Source organism: Lemur catta, chromosome 10, assembly GCF_020740605.2.
Source record: "Lemur catta isolate mLemCat1 chromosome 10, mLemCat1.pri, whole genome shotgun sequence".
Taxonomy (NCBI): domain Eukaryota; kingdom Metazoa; phylum Chordata; class Mammalia; order Primates; family Lemuridae; genus Lemur; species Lemur catta.
The window spans coordinates 57916674-57938146 of record NC_059137.1 but is presented as its reverse complement, the minus strand read 5'-3'; the positions used below and the strand labels follow the sequence as shown (position 1 = coordinate 57938146).

At 37.5% G+C, this 21473-nt stretch overlaps 1 protein-coding gene across 1 annotated transcript in view; it reads right to left on the bottom strand.

Annotated features, from left to right (window-relative positions):
- Window positions 1-21473, bottom strand: part of PTPRD (protein tyrosine phosphatase receptor type D) — a 406959-nt gene that overhangs the window by 10822 nt on the left and 374664 nt on the right. Inside the window, exons 30-34 of the mRNA XM_045562129.1 lie at window positions 6093-6378; window positions 5477-5655; window positions 4736-4862; window positions 3321-3446; window positions 143-297 (exon numbers count right to left, since the gene is read on the bottom strand). Coding sequence (XP_045418085.1) covers window positions 143-297; window positions 3321-3446; window positions 4736-4862; window positions 5477-5655; window positions 6093-6378 — 873 coding nt within the window. The remainder of the gene's footprint in view (window positions 1-142; window positions 298-3320; window positions 3447-4735; window positions 4863-5476; window positions 5656-6092; window positions 6379-21473) is intronic.

The following is a 21473-nucleotide window of genomic DNA, read 5'->3' as shown; positions in this document are numbered from 1 at the left end:
CAATACATTTCTGAGAATAAAGTTTCAATTAAGCAGAGTCACTGCAATAAGCTTGTACACTGAATAAACAACAACATTTATTTTCATAGTTATCACTGCTTGAATCACAAGTGGAAACTTAGCATTCTTGATTTTAACTTACCTGCAATGGACTGAAATGGGTCCGTCTTGGCCAAACTGCTCCTTTGTTTTATGGACTTGGCCGATGAAGTCAATAAATCCTTCTCCAGACTTTGGCACTCCTTGCTCTGGCCAGTCAGTGAACTGGAACTGCCTCACTGTTCGGGACTGGCCGTCCTTTAGAGGGAAAGCCACATACCCGGCCACAGAGGAGCACGCCAGGAGGATTCAGCAAGTGCGCAGACCACAAGAGCAATCAAAAAAATTTTTTTTTTGCAAAAATAAAAGGGGCAGAAAAAGTTAGAAACATGTTTAACTAGAAACTTAGTTATATGTGTGTCTTACCTGCTATTAGCACCTTCTACATTCACAAATATTTAAATCACAAGTTTACTTATCCCAAAATGCCTGGTGAAAAACCTGGGTTCTCAGTAAGTAGCCATATAGTTCTCCTCTTAGCAAATGCTTCTTCTGAGACCCAAAGTTTGGGTTTAGTACCATTGACCACATCCACATGCTCTTCAAAGTGGAGCTAATATACTCTGTTACAAAAATTTCAGAATCCAATAACTTTTCAATATTGAAAGGAGCATCCAGGCATGTCATCCAGACCAGAGATTTTGCTGTTGTCACGATAACTTCAAATCTGCTGTGCTTGCTTATTTCTAGCGTTGCCAAATGACAAATGGTGACATTTAAAGGATCTGACACAAACCGGGTAGTTGCTGTTAACCTGGATGCCCCCAAGTCTCAGAGGAATACAATTTCTAGCCATGGCAGGGGACAAGAGCATGTGCCATGTGACTATGCTGTTAAGCAGGAAGTGAAGCATCCCTCAAGGAAACTAGAGATTATCAGCAAATAAATGCCCTTTTCTGAAACAGAATTCTTCCTGCTGACCACAGGAATTCAGAAGACTGTGGGGGGCTTTAACACAGATAAACCAAAAGGCAGAAAAGAGAAAAACAAGCCTGATGCAAGAGGGGTCTTTCTTTCCTAGAGTGATTAGGCAAAACTGCTCTACCTTATGGTGTATAATTGGGTTAAAAAGAAGATACTAAGTCAATTCTGATTCCTTCTAGGATTTTAAGGTGTTTTTAGAAGCACAACAAGACCAGAAGCAGCCCTCTGTTTACAGAACCAGGAATATCAATTATACCCATCAACCTTCTCCCCTGACTCATCAGAGGACAGAGAGAATTCAAACTTTAATCTGACAGGGTTAACCCTGCTCCCAAATGGCCTCTTCCCTTTGAAGAGGCATCCTTTTTATTTCTGTTAACATCTCTTTCCCCATCAAAGTTCCTCTGGATACAGGTGTGCATATTCCCAACATTCTGGGCAAGTGGACAGAGACTCAATCTCTCTCATTCAGTCATATTGAGAAGGGGGAGTGGCTCAACTCGAGGTGCACACATCAACTAGCCTGGTGGTTTTCACAGGCACAGGGTAGGTTTCTGACTGACTTTATTTGGGGATGGACGTAAAACAGGGAGATTATTCCAACTTTTTGAGAATACTGCAGAATATAGAAATAACTAATATGTTGATGGTTACCATGGAAACATGATTTACTTCCCTTTGTTTCCAGAAAAGATTTCGGAAGCACAGTAAGCAAAGCCAGAGGCCAGGTAATACAGATTTATTCTCCTCTGAATGTCCTGGGGATTTCATTTCTGACCATAGTTGCTTTTAATAGCAAGAAGAGGTCATATGCACAAACCCTTACTATTTGGAGGAAGGACCACCTGACTCTGTTTAAAGGTTACCTGTTTGACAATACTGTATTCTCAAGTGCCAACTTGCTTCCTAAACTGGGAAGTTGAGATTAGAAACACATCAGGAGTGCAAACAGCAAGTGCTATGGTAACTAAGAAAATTATACAGTCACAGTGAGACTTTTTTTTTTTAAACATGTGAGCAAGTTCTGGTTTCAATCTTCTTTTGCTTATAGTGATATATTTAATTTGGTCAGATGGGGAGTGGTAAAGGTATTCCTGCCACTCTTGGAGCTTGGGTCCTAGTCTATCATCAGGAATAGTTGGTGAGTTTACCTCAAATGCACTGAAGATTTCCAGTCACATATCTAGCTTTAAATTCTGAAAGGGCATGATTTTTTTTTTTTTTTTTTTTTTAAACAATGGGACACATCACCAAGGCATGCTTGCCTGGGCAACTCAGAAATGAGACCTAGGGACTTAGCTGCTGCCTGGAGTACAGGCATCTTCAGAGTAGTTAATACATTAGACTTTCTGGGATTAACAACAGGTCTGCTACCTGGGCCAACCCTCCTGCTAACCAATTTCTCTTTCACTTAAGGCCAACAGCTAGGGCTGGCCTTTTGGGATTAGCAAAACAATCTCCAAATGTAAGTTTAGAGAAAGGGTTTTCCAGAAAAAACAATGGATCAAGTAAATAGCTGTATCCTGAAGTTTTATTCAACCCACCCACTGTGACAGTTCCAAAAAAAAAAAAAAAAGCAGGTCTTTTGAATTGACCTGGCCTCCCCAAGATGTGTTTGTAATCATGGTTTGAAAGTGGCCAAAGGCAAACATATTAAAGTTTATGCATAGAACATTTTACACCAGGGCTGAACCTTGGACTCGGCAATCTAGATAAGAAATGCAGAATGAAAATTAGCCAACAAGGGTCGTGGGTGCATAGCTCTCATGCACAGACACATTAGCACACCGAGGAATAAACTCTGCCAGGAATCAAATTAGAATGTGCAAAGCTTGTCAGATTTTTCTGAAGAATGCCATTTGCTCTGCAGTTTTAAAATCATACCAAATTAACCTCTGGGCCCACATGACCTAAAGGGCTTTGCAAAACAACAACATATTTACAGCCTCAAGAAATGAAGAAGTCAAAAAATGCTCCAAAGAGAATGAGCTGAGAAGGTGAATGTAACCACAGCCAACCAATCAGTAAATGCTTCCCAGCACAAACACTCACCAAGTGCATCCCCAAAGTTGGGCTGCCAGATGTTATGTTTGAATAGACGCCAAGCTTGGGTTTGTGAGAATGCTTGCCAGACATAGGAAAAGTTACTCTTATATTAAAAAAAAAACCAGTTCTCCAGGATGGCCAATTTCTTTTCTTTTTGGGAGTATGGTGCTTGGCAAATGTTTCTCCCAGAGAGGTGGATTTTAGAATACTTTTTGGCTAATGGTTAAGAGTTGATGATTGTGCCAACTTACCCTGGCATCTGTGACTTTGAATTCCCTTAGGATATACTGTGGCATGTTGTACTCAGCCATGGGATCTACAACAAAGTACTGGTATCTTGCGGATCGTTCTGCTGGCCAGTATTGGTGACATTTCTCCTAAAAGGAGAGAAGATTAATGTTAAACTGTGCAAACTATAAATGAAGTTTTGTCTATTATCTATCTATCTATCTATCTAATTTCTTTATCTCAATAATAAAATTTCAAACTTCAAAGCAATTACAATTGCATGTGACCCATTTTCTCCTTGAAACCATGAGCTCTCCAAAGATAGGGAAACCATCTGGTTCATTATTTGCCCGTGGTATCCAGCACGGTACTGGCATATAGTAGCTGCTGAATACACATCAGTTGAACTGAGTATTTGGATAGAGTAAGCATCTTCACACCTACAAGTTATCCCAATAATTATATCAGTCCTGGATAATGCTGGCCATGTTAGTCATGCATTGCACCACCACAGCACACTGGTACCACTGTGGTTTGGAATGAAGAGAACCATCAATGTGAACACAGAAAGAAATCTCTGAAATGATTTGTTCCCATTTTACATGTCAAGGAAACTGGGGCTCAGGCAGTTTTAATGAGTTGGCTAAACACTGCAGAGTCAGTGGCCAAATCAGAATAGTCAAGTTACTGTTCTGGTCTGATATTCTTTTTGTTCTCTCTGTCGGCTCTAAAAGCTGGGTTTTAGTTATACTTCTGCTGTTTAATTTGTACAAAGAAGGGAGACAAAATCTCAAGCAAATATGACAAAATGCTTGCATCTACTGAATCTAAGTGGTATCTCTAATACTATTAAGCAAAAATAGTAGAATAGTATTAATAGCAGTAATAACAGATACCTTAAGTATCTCTAATACCATTTTATGGGTATTTCAGAACAATCAATTTTTAAAAGTGGATTTGGGGTTACCAGATTTTATCCTTAGAAAAACCATGTAACTTTCTAACACCTTGTCCAATGGGAGTGGAACACAGGCAAGTAAGAATTTGCCTCAAAAATGAAAGAAAGCCAGTTCCTTCATACAGAGAAATGATAGCACATTTACTCATGAAACTCCAGCCATTCAGAGCAAAAAAAATAAAGAACATGCTGAGAGTCAGACATAGTCAAACAAAGACACCTGTTTACTGATCTGTTCCTATGATTATTCTTCATTGGAAACAAAGCACTAGATCTTTCTTCAAAACACATGAACTTAATAACTTGATGTGGCTTCGCAAATTAGAAACCAACAAGGAGTAATAGATGGTACAGATTGTGTCCCGAGTACTCTGTATTTTGAAAAAATGACACTGGCACTTGAGTTATTAGGATAAAACCTTCATTTCCCCATAGAATAAATGTGTCTTAGAAGGAGACATATGAGGATGGCACACTTACTCTGCCCATTTCACGCAGTTTGGTGAGCATCACAACGATGGTGGAATTGTGTTCCCAAAGCATCCTCCAGAAGTCTTCAGTGGTCTCCGCCAAGGGACCCTGGGTAGCGATATAGGCTTTCTGTTGTCTGAATTACAGAGAATGAAAAGAGTGTGTTAAAGTACTTAGAAAACATGCCGAAGCTCACATTTGATATGTAAACATCAAACCTGGTAACAGGAAATGAAACCATATTATCGATGCAATTGCAGTAAATTCCCATTAAGATTACATAATCAAATAAAAGCATTCAATACATGTTGAGGACTTTGTAAAAGAAACTGCTTTGTTAATATTATGATGTATGTCTTTATCATTATTATTTAAATTTTAGTGCGATGCTAATAGCTCAATTTCATATGTCATACAAATCACTTAAGAAACAGTTGTGTAGCTTCATTTTCTAGAAATGACTCACACAAATTTATTAAATTTATGAAATATGCTGCAGAACAGATTCTTTATTAACTCCTTCTAAATCCAAATGACTTCTGAAAGAGTACAGAAGGCCAGATTAAACACTCCATAACTACTGCTTCTTACTCCTATCCAAAATAACAAAAAACAAATACCAAGGGACTAAATGCTGACCTATGCAGAAAGAAAATGGCTTTGAATTGAGATGAAATTTATTCTAGTTATGAAACTAGGGCACATGTAAATATCAAGGCTTTGGATAGTCAGGGGAGCAAGAATATATACCTGTATCCATCAATAAAACTGGCATTGATGTAATCAGATCCTTCTACTCCTCGGATAGGCTGCAGGCATACCCTTGTGGATTCATATGGCATAATATTAACAAGGCGATTTTTGAATTTATTACATGGAAGATTGGCACTGATGAATCTTGAGGTGTGAGCTTTTGAGCTGGCTAGACGCTGTTGAATAGAAAAAAAAAAAAAGAAAAATCCAACAAAGATAATTTTAGCAGATGGTTTGAATGTAATGTACCCAAGATTTTCCTTTGAGATATAAATCTTTTGTTTACTTTAAAGTAAATCACTATTCAAACTGCACGGCTTTTCACTTCTACCTAGTTACTCCATATATAGTCTATTGAATTTTTAAATATTTTCTAGAATATGATCTATCAATTTAGATTAGAATGCAAAAGTCCCATAGTATTATTAGGTTAGGAAACAAAGAATAGAAGAGGAAGAGAGGAAGAAAGCGTTTAATAATCATAAACCTGAGAAAAAGGTCAAATGAATCTTGTACTTCACCAATGTGAAAGGTTAAGAAAGTAAAGCCACTACTCAAAGACAATCTCGGAATGACTTGCTCCTGAATAACCACGTCACATCCAATACCATACCTTAAATTCGAGCTCCATTCCTGTGACATTCTCTCCGGTTTCTATTTGTGTCAGCTTCTGGATGTAGGCATACAAGTTCCTAGCTGGCACTTCGGTATTTCCACAAGTCACTGCTTCTAACAGTGCATCATGGATAAAGATGTATTGGTCTTCTGTTTGAACCATGTAATTCCTCTGGGCTCTCATTAAAGTTACATGGCCATAAATATCTACAGTTTTTTCATGCTTTATTCTTTCTAACATGGCATCTATTACGATGAAACAACCAGTCCGGCCAACTCCCGCACTGTAAGAAAAATAAAGAGAAAAGAAAACCCAAATAAACCTATCAGCAAAATCAACATACAAAAGAAATATTATTTTTTTATTTATTAACTAGGTCTTACACCCATTAATTCTGTTCTACTCAAATAGCTATTGTGATGATTTTGGAACACTCTAAAGTCAAAAGTATTATCTAGTAACTGTAACCAGAGTGTAGGGAACAAAATACTGGGTAAAATTAGTTTGGTTTCAAAATGTAAAAAACATTAAGTCCATAATTACTATGCTCCTTGATCATGCAGTACAAAGTAGACACTACTTTGAAAACATTTTGAAAAAAATACAACCATTTAGGCTGTTTAGAAGATATTTTTTGATATTGGTAAAGATCTAACTAGACTGTATTTTTAAATAAACCCTCTCAGTCTGTTTAAGTTCATCACACAAAAAATAAGGATTGTTCTTACAATCTCACAGTAAGCCTTGCGTGTTTCCTATTTATCAAACCTTTCAGGCTGAGCACATTTATGTGTCAAGAATGATTCGATCCAAAATGTTTTCTTTTTCCTGATCTTGCATGTTTCCTTGCCTGGTACACATGTACTCAACAGGAACAGGTATGCATCAGCACCTTGACACCAAGCAAAGCTTCCTTTATTTGCTGCGTGTTACTGTTTCTGTCGTCTGTGTATCTATGTGTTTATTTATCTGCCCATCCATCCATTGATCTGTCCATCTCTTCATTCAATGAGCAGTGATGTACTGTGCTAAGAGAAATAAGGGCTACAACAATAAAGATGACTTAGATCCTACCTTTAAAGAGCTCAGTATCTATCAATAGCCTTCATGCTCTACTGAACTATCTATAATACAAGGAAAAAAAGAATATGTTTGTTTTGTAGATGATGTGGCATTTGAAATGGGACTTGAAGGACGGGAAGGATGGGCAATTAAGGATGCTGGAATAACAAAAGAGAAGGAACAGCTTTTGTAATCATACTACTGGTTCTGGGAGCTACATGTGAAATTTTTCCATAGGCACCTGTGCGAGGAATATACCAGAACTCCCAAATGAACAAGTTTAACCAACACCAGGGTTCCTGTCTCAAGTGAAATGGCAGTTTCTCTCTGGTACCAAATGGCTCCAAAGTGGTAAGGGACCATTTTCTAAAACAAAATAATACTTTTAATTACTAAACAGTGTTTATCAAATTCAGCTTCCATACAGGAGCCCTGTGGTTTACAGACTAGGCCAAATAAGAATTTGACATAATGACTATTTTGAAATTGCTTACTTTTTTTGTATGTTGTCCCAGAGGGCCCCTGCATACTGATTCTAAGACTCCAAAGTTTAAACCCACAAACTGACATGACATTGAGATATCATGCAAAAGCGTTCTGAAACATAGAGTCTTAAAAATGATAGCACACACCTTGGCACAGAACCAATTAGAAACCTGATGCAAGCACTAATACAGAGCTCTGTTAGCCTGTTGGTTCAGATGCATCCAGAGCCATGAAGTCCCATTTCATTTAATTTGTTCTACTAAATAAGCCTATTAAAGGGCAAGTTTTCCCTGTCATTCCTCATTTCCGCCCTCCCCAGGCAGGATTAATCAACCTTTGCCCCAGATCCCTTGGTGCCTCAAAGACCTCTCCACTACAGCCCCAGTCAAATCACATTATTACTTTAGGGCAGCCATCCATAAACAAACAGTGGACATCTTGAGAGCAGGAACTGCTTTTTTTTTGTTGTTGCTATCTTTGTGTGCCCTGCACCAAGTGTGCAGTAAGTGTTTAACAGTGTTTGTGGAATAAATGAATGAATTAGTGATGGGTATGAGAGGCCTTAGGTAATGAGCAGCCCATCCAGGTAAGATAAGCCTACTTAGGAAGCAGAACTCTTAGTAAAAGAAGTTCTACATTTGGCAAGGGTTTGGCCATGCAGGGAATCTCTGAAGACTGCTCTGCATAGCGTTTGTTAGGGAATAAGGAGATAGGAAAACACTTTAAGTTATGTGTCTTGGTCTCCCATATGCCACTGGATTGCAGTGAAAATAATCTAAGTAGGACCTCATCAGGAAAAGGTTTGTCTTTCTGGGTTTCTTTCAAACCCCATGTTTGGCAGGTTGTAAGACTGTAAGTAACATCTTTCATTCTTTCTGTGTCATCTTTCTAAATTGTCTTCATTCCATTTGTGCATTGCTTCTAATTGGACACAGCTTCATGCAGTTCTTCCTAGTGGAGACCACACTGTAAACCTTATAACTGAGCTATATATCAAGACAATTCCAGATAACGGCAGAAATATTTTCCCAAAATTTGCATCAGGGACCATTCAAATGTCTGGATGATGCATTGTTCTATATTCTGGGAAAAAGATACCACAGAATCTTGCAAAACTGGTAGGAATAACTCAAATTCCAAATGGTATCAACCTTTTTACGATGGCAATGATGTATTTTTCCCAAAAACTGTAGGAGGAAAAAAATCACACACGTCCCTGTATCTAAATCATGAACTGTGGCATGGAAAGAAACAAAAGAAGAACAACTATGACTCGAACAAAACCTGTTTTCCCCCCAAAACACAAAATAATGTTAACTGCCCAATCTTGCTAATCACGTGGAAAGTAGGGAAGGAGCTAACTGAGCCTCGGAACTTGAGTGTTACCTGTTCTCCAGGGTGAAGAGTTCTTGAGGGCTTTAGATGTTGGACACGTGTTTTAACCTGAAGCAAGACCATGAGGTTCAAAGTATTTTTTTCAGACACTAATGGCTGTGTGTCCTTGAGAAAGTCACTTAACCTCTTCTCTGTTTTCCTGTTCTTCTTAAATCATAATACTGACAATTAACTCTAGCTAATTATCTAGTGAGTCTAATTATCTAGTAAATCTTAAGGCTGAATTGAACATACCAAGTGTTTTGCAAACATAATGGAAGAGGCAGTTACTTTGTAGGTACATATTCCATTTTTAAATTCTACCTTTAAAGCCGACAACAAGGAGCAGGCAACGTAATGGAGGGGAAACTGTGACAGAATCACTGCAGAATCATTTGAGAGTTGGCTTTTAAAATCTTGCTTTCATCTACCTCTTCAAGTGGGTCTTTCTTTTCTCTACCTAATTCCAATAAATATATCTTACCTCCGAGAGTAACTTTCCGCTTGCACATCTATTGTCAGGGCAGATGAGATGGCAGTCAAGGGCCTCCCCACCACTGTGCCTGGTGCCTGGGAGGCATTCAGTAAATGCCAGTTTCCTTTCCCTTTCTCTGATTCATAACATTTGGGAACTTCCCTGAAGCCATACAGCTCATGGTAGATAGCAGAGCAGGGATTCATTCAAATGCAGGTTCTGAGATGCTAAAATTTATCACCCCATTTCCTTTCCCTTTCCTATTGCTTCATGCTGCTTTCTACCATTTAGGTCAGCAAGAATTGTCACATATGGGACTTTCTTACAGCCCACTCTTCTATAACATTCCTTGAGCAGCATTTGACTACCGCTCATGCAGGTTCCTTGGAAAGCCTTTCTTCCTTGGTTTCTTTGACACTAGTTGAGGGGGTTTGGGGAACATCAGATACTTCCTTGGGGCTAATGGACAGAAGGGAGGAGATTCTGTAATTATCTCAAACACAAAATAACCCAAAACATGTAGTACCTGAAATTAGCCAAAAAGAATTACATCATAGTCCCATATCATGGTTCCATTGATTTTGAAACAGAGTAAATTTCCTATCAAGTTGGAAACCAAAATTAAAGATGAACTCTAAATGTCATCTTCAGAAATCTACCAGCACCCCTCCAGACTATGCCTCGGTATGTTTTTTTTAAAATTTTTATTTGACTCATGTGCTAATTGTCCACTTGCCCCTCTACATTGTTCCATCTGTACCAGTTTCCCAGATTCATATACCTCTGCTAGCCCCCCCAAATATGGAAAATGCCCCCCAAATTCTATCCGTCCTTCCCTCATTGCCCTTCATGGCTCAGTAATAATCTCCAGAGGATTCCTAAAGTGATGACCCTTTGAGCACAAGTGGAGACCTGAAATTCAAACCACCCTCAAGTCTTTCAAAAATAAGCAAATTCCAAGCTTAATCAGTGTCTTCTTCTCTCAAATCTCCTGCCACTCTCACTGTCTCCTCGACACTCAGGTCTAAAATCGAAAAATCACCTTGGTTTGTTTTTGCCTCTTGCCCCGCACAATAATAAATTGTAAGTTTCTATGTATTCAACCTCCACCATTTTATTCAACTATCTATCAGTGATGCACTGGAGCTGGCAAAAGCCAGTTATTAAATTTTCAGGGATTTTGCCTAAACAGATGAAAAATAAAGGTAATATTCAAAACTTGTTGCTTCTTAATTATTTTATGCTCTCAAGGTGAAAACATATATAGTAGTCCCCTCTTATCTGTGGTTTCGCTCTCAAAGGTTTCAGTTACTGTGGTTAACTGTGATCTGAAAATATTAAATGGAAAATTCCAGGATAAAGAATTTAGTTTAAAATTGTGTGCTATTCTGAATAGTGTGATGAAAGCTCCTACTTTCCCACTCCATGTTGCCCAGGACATAAGCCCTCCCTTAGTCCAGCTTATCCCCGCTGTCTATGCCACCCACCCAATAGTCACTTAGCAGTCATCTCTGTTATCAGACTGACTGTCTTGGTATTGTAGTGCTTGTGTTCAAGTAATCCTTATTTTACTTAATAAGAGCCCCAAAGTGCAAGAGTAGTGATCCTGGCGATTTGAATTCGCCAAAGAGAAACCGTAAAGTGCTTTGTCTCCTTTAAAGTGAAAAGGTGAAAGTTCTCAACTTAATAAGGAAAGAAAAAAAATTGTATGCTAAGGTTGCTAAGATCTATGTTAAGAATGAATCTTCTGTGAAACTGTAAAGAAGGAAAAAGAAATTTGTGCTAGTTTTGTTGCACTTCAAACTGCAAAAGTTATGGCCACAGTGTGTGATAAGTGCTTAGTTAAGATGGAAAAGGCATTGAATTTGTGGGTGGAAGACATGAACAGAAACATGTTCTGACTGATACTGATGGGATTCTGTATTATTAGAAGTTTCAGGCATCCACTTGGGGGTCTTGGAAGGTATCCCCTGCTGATAAAGAGGGACACTGTAATGATGCTACCAATCATCTCTCCCCAGCAACCTCACGTTTGTAACTTGAAATCATCCATGGTAGGAATATTTACACCAAGAAAACCAGCAAATATTTATTTTTTTTCCCTCCAGAGAGCTGATTGTTACACATTTACCAGCACATGTTGACTATGCTCATTTGTCCATTCCCACCACCCAGGGAGAGACAGGAAAATGGTCATAACTTTGTTCTTCCATCCACATTTGCTGTATTTTCATAAGACTGTTCACTATTATTCCTCAAGTATTTACTGAGTGCCTACCATGTGCTAAGACAAGGAAGAAGCAGTGAGCAAGATAAATATGATCCTTTTCCCTTGCAGATTTACAGTTTATTGGGTAATTAGACAATAAATAATCACATGAATAAGCATCTAATTACAAATCTCAACAATGGCTGTTAGGCAAATGTACAGGATGCTGGTAGAGCACCTTTGAGGAAGCATCATTTAAATTGATATCTGTTATGAACTGAATTGTGTCTCTACTGTGTCTCTCAAAATTCCTATGGTAAAACCCTAAGCCCCAGTGTGCTGTATAGGAGATAGGACCCTTAGGGAGGTAATTAAAGTTGAATGAGCATAAGGGAGGTGTCCTAATCGATAGAATTGGTGCTCTTGTAAGAGGAGGAGGAGATCTCTGTCCACATGCATGCACAGAGAAAAGGCTATGTGAGGGCACAGTGAGAAAGTGGTCATCAAAAAGCCAGGAAGAGAGGCCTTGCCAGAAACCAACCCAGACCGCACCTTGATCTTGGATTTCTGGCTTCCTGAACTCTGAGAAAATAAATTTCTGTTGCTCTTAAGCCACGCAGCCGGTGGCATTTTGTTATGGCATCCCGAGCAGACTAATACAATACCGAAAGGTCAAGTAACTGTTTGCTAAGTGAAGAGGGTGGAAAAGCTTCTGAAAAGAAAGAATATCCAAGAAAAGGTGCTGGAATAGAAAATAGCATATTTGAATAACTAATAGAAAGCCAATGGCTAGAAGGCAGTGAGGGGAAAAAAGGGCATATTCCACATATTTATTTTTCATTTTAGGGATTATTTATAACATTTTTATTCAGCTTATAACTGTAACAACAGCAATTACTTAGAATAATTCTGTTTACGTGTTTCATAGTTTATCTCTCTGACATGACTCATCTATTCTTGAGGTTTTTATTTGATACATCTATTGGTTGGCTGGAATATGTCTTTGAATAACACTTTATATAAAATATGCATGGATGGCATTATTTTTGATGGTTTAAATATCTAAGAAATTGTGTGTTTTTTCCTGTACATATTATCAATAACTTGGTTTCGCGAAGGATTATTTGGCTCAAATATTATCTCATCAAACTCTAAATATATTGCTACATGGCCTTCCTTTGCATTTTGAAAAAAAGCCATAGGCCAGGCCAGATGCAGTGGCTGGTGCCTGTAATCCCAGCACTTTGGGAGGCTCTCTTGAGACCAAGAGTTTGAGACCAGCTAGGGCAACACAGCAAGATGCTGTTTCTACAAAAAATTAAAATTTTTGCTGGGTGTGGTGGCCTTTCTGCAGTCCTAACTACTCACAAGGCTGAGGTGTGAACACTGCTTGAGCACTGAGGATTGCTGAGATTATAGTGCACTCTGATTGCACCACTGCACTCCAGCCTGGGCAATAGAACGAGACCCTGTCTCTTAAAATAAACAAATAAAAATTAAAAACAAAACAAAACATAGGACAGTCGGATTTTTGGTCTTTCAATAGGAATGTTTGCACCAAGTAATTGTGAGTTTTTCATTAACTTGGAGGTTCAAAATTTCATCTAAATATTTCTTAGGCACTGGCCTCACCATTGAAACCACACAATATTTGGCAATATTTTTATTATAAGATTCATGGCTTTCCTTCAGTACCAGTCAAAGTAAACATGTTTTAAGCTTTTCCACTTCTGGGACTTTGCCTGTGCTGGACCTTCCACCTCCTTGACATCTCTACCTGTTGACATTTGCCTTCCTTCAAGATGAACCTCAACTGCTGCTTGATCAAGATTCCTGCCTTGATTTGTTCCTCCTTGGACTCTTAAGACAATTTAGACCTTTTTTTTTAGCAACTGCCTTACTTTATGTTTGTTTTCTGGTTCTTATCCCTATGCTAGTTGATAATCCCCTCAAGCGAAAGGACCATAGCTTCCTTGTGTCTACTATATTTGATAATTTCCCATGGCAATTTCCATGCCAGAGAAATTAAAGGTGCTCAACTTGAGTGGCAAAATGAAAATATACAAGTTGAAAAATATTAAGCCCTTAGATAACAACATATACAGAAACATTCCCCAAACCCCCTAGCATGGGAAAATTCTTTTGACACATGTTTACAAAGATAAAGGGAGTTCTTATAATTTGATGAGATGGAAACAACCTGTGCTTACGCTTTACTCCAGTTGCTTAGAAATAACAAACCTCAGACACTATTTTTTCTTAAGAAATTGAACATTGAAAATTCAGAGCTTTTAAAAGTATGCCAGCCTACTTTTGTTTGAATTTCCAAGTTCCCATAGCAGCACATATTTATTTCATTTCCTTCACCAATTTACTCTTTTTTTCACCCCTCAGTATCTGAGTGCAGTGCACCTCTCAAAATGAAGGATTGTAGTTCTAAAAGCAAATGCATTTTTCTTTGATCCTGAAAAACTCAGCTCCCCCATTGCAGTGATAATGACGGAACCCTATTTAGTGCTGTTTGTTTTTCATCATTTCAACAGCCTTCAACCTGAAACATGATAAGAACAGCAAAACTGATAAACCACCCTTATTTTTATCTGTTTTCTGTCAGAGTAGTTGCCAAGCACTGAGACAGATTTTTCTAAATATCTTTAAGAAAAGGAGTGTATAACCCTGTGCTTCAGGCTGAGGCCAGCACAATTTAGTGCATTTATTACGTTACAGAAAATTCCAGCAAAAAGGGAAGAGGACAGCACTTTTAAATCAAGTCTAGCATTATGTTGGTTCCCGCTATCCCTAAAGTAAAATCAGCCTTCTAAGTTATCTTCCAATGAGGACAATGATTCTGCTAATGAGAATCAGAACACAAATAAACTCCATATTTGTTCTGACTTCTGTAGCAAATCAAATCATTGCTAAACTTTAGCCTTAAAAAAAAAATTCAGTGAGTGATGGGCATTCAGTGTTTACAAGCTGAAAGACTATGCAATCCATTAAACTAGTACGCCTACTAGGAAATTGTTATTACTTCAATATTATCATTCATCCAGTTACAACATTTGTTTTCAATTTCTAAAAACATGATTGAGTTAGTCCCACGAGTTGAAATATGCTTAATGTCCCGTGATGCGATACAGTAGTAATGTGCAAAAAGAAAAAATTAAGAGGCATACGGGGACTATTTTATGCTAAAGTCATTCTGGAGATGTGTTTAAAAGTTGGCTTTTCTGATTAATTTGGTGGAGTTTTAATGCTGACCCTTTACTGATACTTCAATGATCTGGCAATGAAAGACAATAGAATTAGGAGATTTCACAGATCATTTAGTTGGGTGAAAAGACAGTAAAATATGGACTAAAAATCATTGTGAGCATTTTGTATATATATCAGCTCATAATTTGATTGGATATTACAGTTGAGCTAGAAGAATGGCATTTATGAACTACAAGTATATACAAAAGGGCATCTAGGAGAATAGATTGAGTTTTATGACTGAGGTTTGTAAGATTAATTAGGTGACTGTCCTGATAAAACTGTGATATGACTGTGATAAGACTGCCATTTTGAAACTCATTTCATTTTTTATTAAATATCAACATTTTACTTAATATGCAGGTATACTGGGCATCTCTAGAACATTTGGGACTGTCTACAATCGGTGACCGCTAGATAATCTGGTATCTTCCGGCACCTTTTTTACCTAGAATGACCAGAAAAATTATATGGATTTCTTTGACATAAATATTCATCTGTCTAATTCACTTTTATATATTATGAAATTAAAATTTTAAAAAATATTTTTGAATGAATTATCATCAAAATGGAGTCAAATTTATCCATGCTATTAAATGTATACTATATACAGTCATTGTTTTGAAGCGCAATTTTGTAATGTTCATTTAAATTTTAAATGCACTTGTTCTTTGACACAGCACCTCCACTTCTAGAAATCCATCATGGAGGTCTATGTACACATATGCACAGAGAGATCAGAAAGAGATTTTATTGCAGCATGATTTGACTTAGCAAATATTGGGTAAAACAATCACTATGACTAGGGAAATAGTTGAAGAAAGTATTAATATATCAACACTGTGAATAATGATGTGTTTGATTTTTTTAATAAGGACAGCATAATCATGTAATAATGGAATTAAAAGGAAATATAAAGCAATAGATAAAAAGTTACTATAATAAAAATCATAATCAAAGATCAGTAAACAGTTGAGGCTCCAAAGAGGCACAGAGAGAAGATGAAACCCCACTCCCACTAGCTCAGGAATATTGCCTTGCACAGAGATGGATTCTCAAAAGTCTGGGTGATGTTAGCAGCTCCTTGCAGCCCAGACTTGGTCCTGCCATCTGGTGCTGGCTTTAAGGAGTAGATTTTAGAAAATAGGGGGATATTTGAGTTGTCATAGAGAGGAGAATGCTTGGCAAAGAATTAGAACATGCTAGAGTTAGGTTGAGATGACCCAGAATTTTGATCACTCTAGAAAGGTGAAGCACATTGTATGTTTCGGTGGTATCCTTTGAGGATCAAAAGAAATTTGCATTTCATTAACAGTAAGAGGCAGAGACTAAGCACAAAGCTCTTGATTTGTCTTATAAGGGTTCTAGTCTAGGATATTGAAAGGTCAAGGGTCACCTACCAGATTATTTTCCCTCAGGGCATTTTATTTTTTTATGACGGGTGGAGGGTAGTTTCTTAAAAGGAATAAGCCCACAAAACTCAAAATCCACATGGGGCTAATAAGATTTTTTTTTTCAAATATATACACTCAAATAAAAATCTTCCAAAGACTTCTGCACGATCTTGGCGCCATCCCAACATTATCTGCCAAACACATTCCCTATTATTCTTAAAATGTGATGCTCAAGATAAATTAGAAGACTAATCTGTTCATATAAAGAACACCTGAATATGCCATAGCAGGTCTCATTTTACAGATGGGTAGAGGAGACCATTAGGCCTGGATAGAAACAGGCTCAGCTGGCTCTGATAATTGGTAGTTGACTTGAATCTGAATAGAGGTCAATTGAATGATGCTATTGAGTAAAAAGAACTGTATCATTCACGCAGAGATTTTCTTTGTAAATGGCCATATCAGTTCAGTTCAGAAATGCTTGAAACTCTGACTTGGGTGGGGCAAAAGCAATATACATAACCTAAACATTTGTACCCCTGTAATATGCTGAAATAAAAAATAAATAAATAAGTTCTGCTTAGAATAATACAAAATTGTCGACTTTGTGAAAGAGGATACTACCATTTGCCAGGTCTACCAAGTATAGCTGCATAGGTTCTGTACTGCTCAACCCAAAGGGAGTAACAATCACACAGACTACATACAATGTGTATAAACTTGCTCAATCCACACACCAGGCTCCCCAACAGCAGCATAAATGCTATTACTCCCGTCTCAGCTTAAGCAAGAGTCAAATAGAAAAGCCATTGGAAGGTATTTGGAAGGCATTCAAACGGTAGCAACTTGGATTATTTTGCAAAGCATGTCGATGTTTTCCCACAAGGGCAAGATGTTGGTTTTGTTTTTTGTCTTTGCTTTTAAAAAATGCTACTGTCTTTACTTCTGCCTACTCACATTCATGTTTTTTAAATTTAAGAATATTACAAGGGTACAAACACTTTGGTTACATATATTGGCTTTGTACCACCCAATCAGACCTACAAGCATGCCTATCCCCCAGAAAGTACACACTGCACCCATTAGGTGTGAATTTACACATCCCCTTTGCCTCCTCCCACCTGCCCGACACCTGATGAATGTTACTTCCTTATGTGGTATATGTAAACCACGGAGTACTACTCAGCCATAAAAAACAATGGTGAACTAATACCTCTTGCATTATCCTGGATGGAGCTGGAGCGCACATTCACTTTTTGCATGGAGACTTACGCAGGTCTCAGAATTTGACCAAGATCACGTGGTTGTTACTAGGGAACTAAGACTTAAGTCCACATCTCCCTTTTCCCAGACTCACACTCCTACCATGGAAGTTTTACTAACAGATGACAGTTTTCCTTAGAGCTCCCAGATGGATCCAAGGTCCATGATTCTATCAATTTAGGCAGCAAGAATGTGTTCCTAAAGAATAATGCTGATCCTGTATTTGTCCTTTATTAATCAAACTTTAGATTCCCCACTCTTTTTAACTACTCAAAAATAAATGAATTAAGTGGTTTTTGAAACACTCTCTAAATAGATCTTTGTTCACCTGATTATGGGTTAACTAGTTACATTTATGTCAGCTCTATCTCTTTCAGAACGTTTTGGTCTATGAATGACTTTCAGTAAGTGTGGTATGCACACATGATAACTAATTAATGAAAACTAGTATTAAGTGTATTCAGAATGACTTACTGATCATGTTTGAGGATAGGAGTAGAGAGAAGATGGTTTGCCTCTCATGCAGGGTAATACAGAGAAGAAGGAAAACACAGTCATGAGACTGTGACACCAAAGAGATGAAAGTTAATGTTCAATAATTTAACTCAATGAATGCAAGATTAGAGATTCCTCATCTATGTACCAATCACCATGCAATGTACCCCCAAGGATTTATATATATGCAAGTGGTCTGGACACACTGCTAGGGAGTATGAAAGCACAGACTCCTGGGCTCTGTTCCAGAAGTTCTGCATCAGTAACTCTGGGGTGGGACCAACAATTATGCTGTTCCAACAAGCTCTAAAGCTAGAGTGATATCGATGCTGTTGGTCCATGGACTACACTTTGAGTAACAAGGATGTGGATACACTACTAATATTTTTATAAGTAAATGAGGATAAAAAGACACATCAAATATGCTCCTAATAATGTACAGGTATTTGTTTATATACATATATAAATTTTTTAAAATCCTGATCTCTCATTCATATATTAATAGTTTTTTTTGTCCTTAACAATGTAAAACTTCAATGGAAAGGAGAGACTACAAAGGCTGCTTTCAAAAACATAAACTTTACTTTTTTTTTAAAAAAAAGACCAAATACTTTACTATCTCCAGATACCTGAAAATATATGGGATTATCTTATAATAAAACTCAGATGCCTGAAGCCCACCTTGCAAGCTTTCTTTGCAAGAAACAATCCCAGAGGCGAGCAAATCAGATACCATGTAATAAGACCCGAAAGTATTTTTCCAAAGACAGAAAGAAAAATATTCATGCAATAGAGCCCTGATTGGAAAGACACAAAACAAAGATAACAGAACTATTTTTAAGGTTCATTTTATGACCAGGGGGCACAGTAAAATAGTTTGAAACAGAAAGTTTTCATGCTGATTACATGAAATCAAAATATACACTGTTCAAAGGCAGCCAACATTTTTTTAATGCAGTCTAGTCTATGCAATGAGTTTCAGTGTTCTTTCAGTCTGGGAATATTTCAAAATATGTTGCAGGTACAGCTGGGAAAACTCAGTGATACCCCTGTCCAGATCTCAGCTATTAGGTTATAAAAATATTTTCACATTTCCTGCAGATGTCTAGATGCCTTTCTTTGCTAGTAATTTTAATTCAGAACTCGTTATTGACAGCTGTTTGTTCTGACAGAACTTAATTGCTCTTTTACCAGACTCAGCTGCACGCAGGCTGATTTCCTTTCGCTTATAGAGTATATTACATATAAACACAGGCAGGAAAAAAATAACCAATTAACTAAATACGTGTGCATAAAAATGATTCATTGAGAGCTCTGATCAAGTAATGTATCTAACTGCAACAGAGGTCAAAGGAAATTACAACACTTATAGTTTACAGTATTAAATATAATTATATGGAAATACTCAAAAGCACTAAAATATATTGATGATGAGTGGCAGCATCTGAAAATTTACTTTTATTAAAGAAACTTATAAATTACTATATTTGAGTAATTGGCAAGGCATTTAATCCACTGATGAATTAAATCAAGGATATCTATTTGACATAAACCATGAATATATACTACTTGGAACCTGAGAAGACTTCCATAACTGACACTAGTCAGGAGGAATCTAGCATGCTGTGGGATCATTTTGTGGGATAAATCCTTCTTTGGAGAGTACAGTGTCTAGGGACACACCAACTCTTTTCCTCATCTTCCAATCACTACTGTCGATGAGCTGCTTTTCCTAACTTTACCAGAAGAGGAAAACAAATTCTTTGAAGTCAAAGCTATTCCCTCTGGAAGAGTCTCTTCAAAGGCAATGCCTCATTTCAGTAACTCCCCAAGAGATACAAGAACAGCTTGGCAAATGCCTATCACTCTACCAAATGCCTTGGCAGCCTCATGCATGGAGACTAGGTCAATTTGGGGACCCCAAGCTGCCTTCCTTAGTGGACTAGATTCCCCTGAAAAGGGGTAAACCAAGGGCTGGATTCATAGAAGCCCACATAAGCAGTAAACATACTGCATTTGAGAAAAGCAATAGTTCCCTTTATTTCCTTTGCTCTCTGTATGTTCTAGAAATGGAAGGAAGGTGGTGATCAGGGATGAGTAAACTGCTCCTTAGTGAGGAACCCATTCAAGGAAAATGAAATTTTTCTTAACACCAGGGACACTATATGGTGCTTCCCTTTCTGGGGACACTAAATGCTTCTCTTTGCAGACTCAATCTACCTCATATAGGGAGGAAGTTATTGGGAATGGGATGCTTATTACCCTGATAATTCCCTGGGATGCAGCATACATTTCCATTAATACTAGACATAATGCTAATTAGAATGCAAGCCCCAGACTTAACATTTACAAAGCCTGACATAATGAATTTAAAGCATCCTACAGGGTTTGGTACCCCAAAAATGTGGTCAATATGTTACTCCCAACATTTCCCTCTCTCCCCCCAAGTAACAATGGAAACCATTCTATTTGGCCTTTAAGAATAATGCTATTAACTACCCTTATTATTATTTTTTTAACCTACATATACAGATCATTATACCCTTTAGAATTCTTGCATGGCTTGGTTCCTGGTATTGTTTCAGATTGTGACACTTCTACTCCAATGTCCACTTACTTATCCACCAAATATTTACTGAGTGTCAGTTTCAGGTGTGGCATAGTTCAAAGGGAAAAGGATGCAATGATGAACTCAGACACTCTCTCTAACCACACATCTCTAATGGGTGAAAGTTACAGTCCAGGGAAGCAATTCAGTTTTGACTATGGAATTAAAGACTTGCCACACTTAAAAATCCCCTTATTTTCTTTTCTTTAAGCTTCACTTATTACTGATTAAAATATTTTAAACATAATTAAAATACTGACTGAACTGACACTATTTTGTTTTCAAGTAAACATGACAGGGCAAGTGGTCTTTAATTGTGATGTGCCCATTTTATGAGAGAGTTAGCTTGACAAATGGAAAACGCATGGACTTTAGAGGTTAAAATTCTGGCCCTTTTACCTGCAAGCTGTGTCATAATTACACAATTTATTTATTCTTCCTGAGCCTGTTTTCTCTCAAGTAAAATGCAGATCCATTCTTTTAGTTTGCTATAAGGATACTGTCAGTAAAATGCTTTTTAAATAATAGACTCTTGATAAACGTTAATTTCCTTATTCTCTTTTTCTATGAGAAGGCCTAGAGTTGAATATTTTAATTCATTTGGCCTAATGGCAGAGCAGACATGCAACCTTTCTAGTCTTGCATGGTTTATATTAAAGACTTATACTAATGAATTTTATAAAACCAATATTCAACTTTATTTCCTGGTTTATACCTTCCAGGAAAAAAAAATGTAATATACTAATGAATCAGGTCT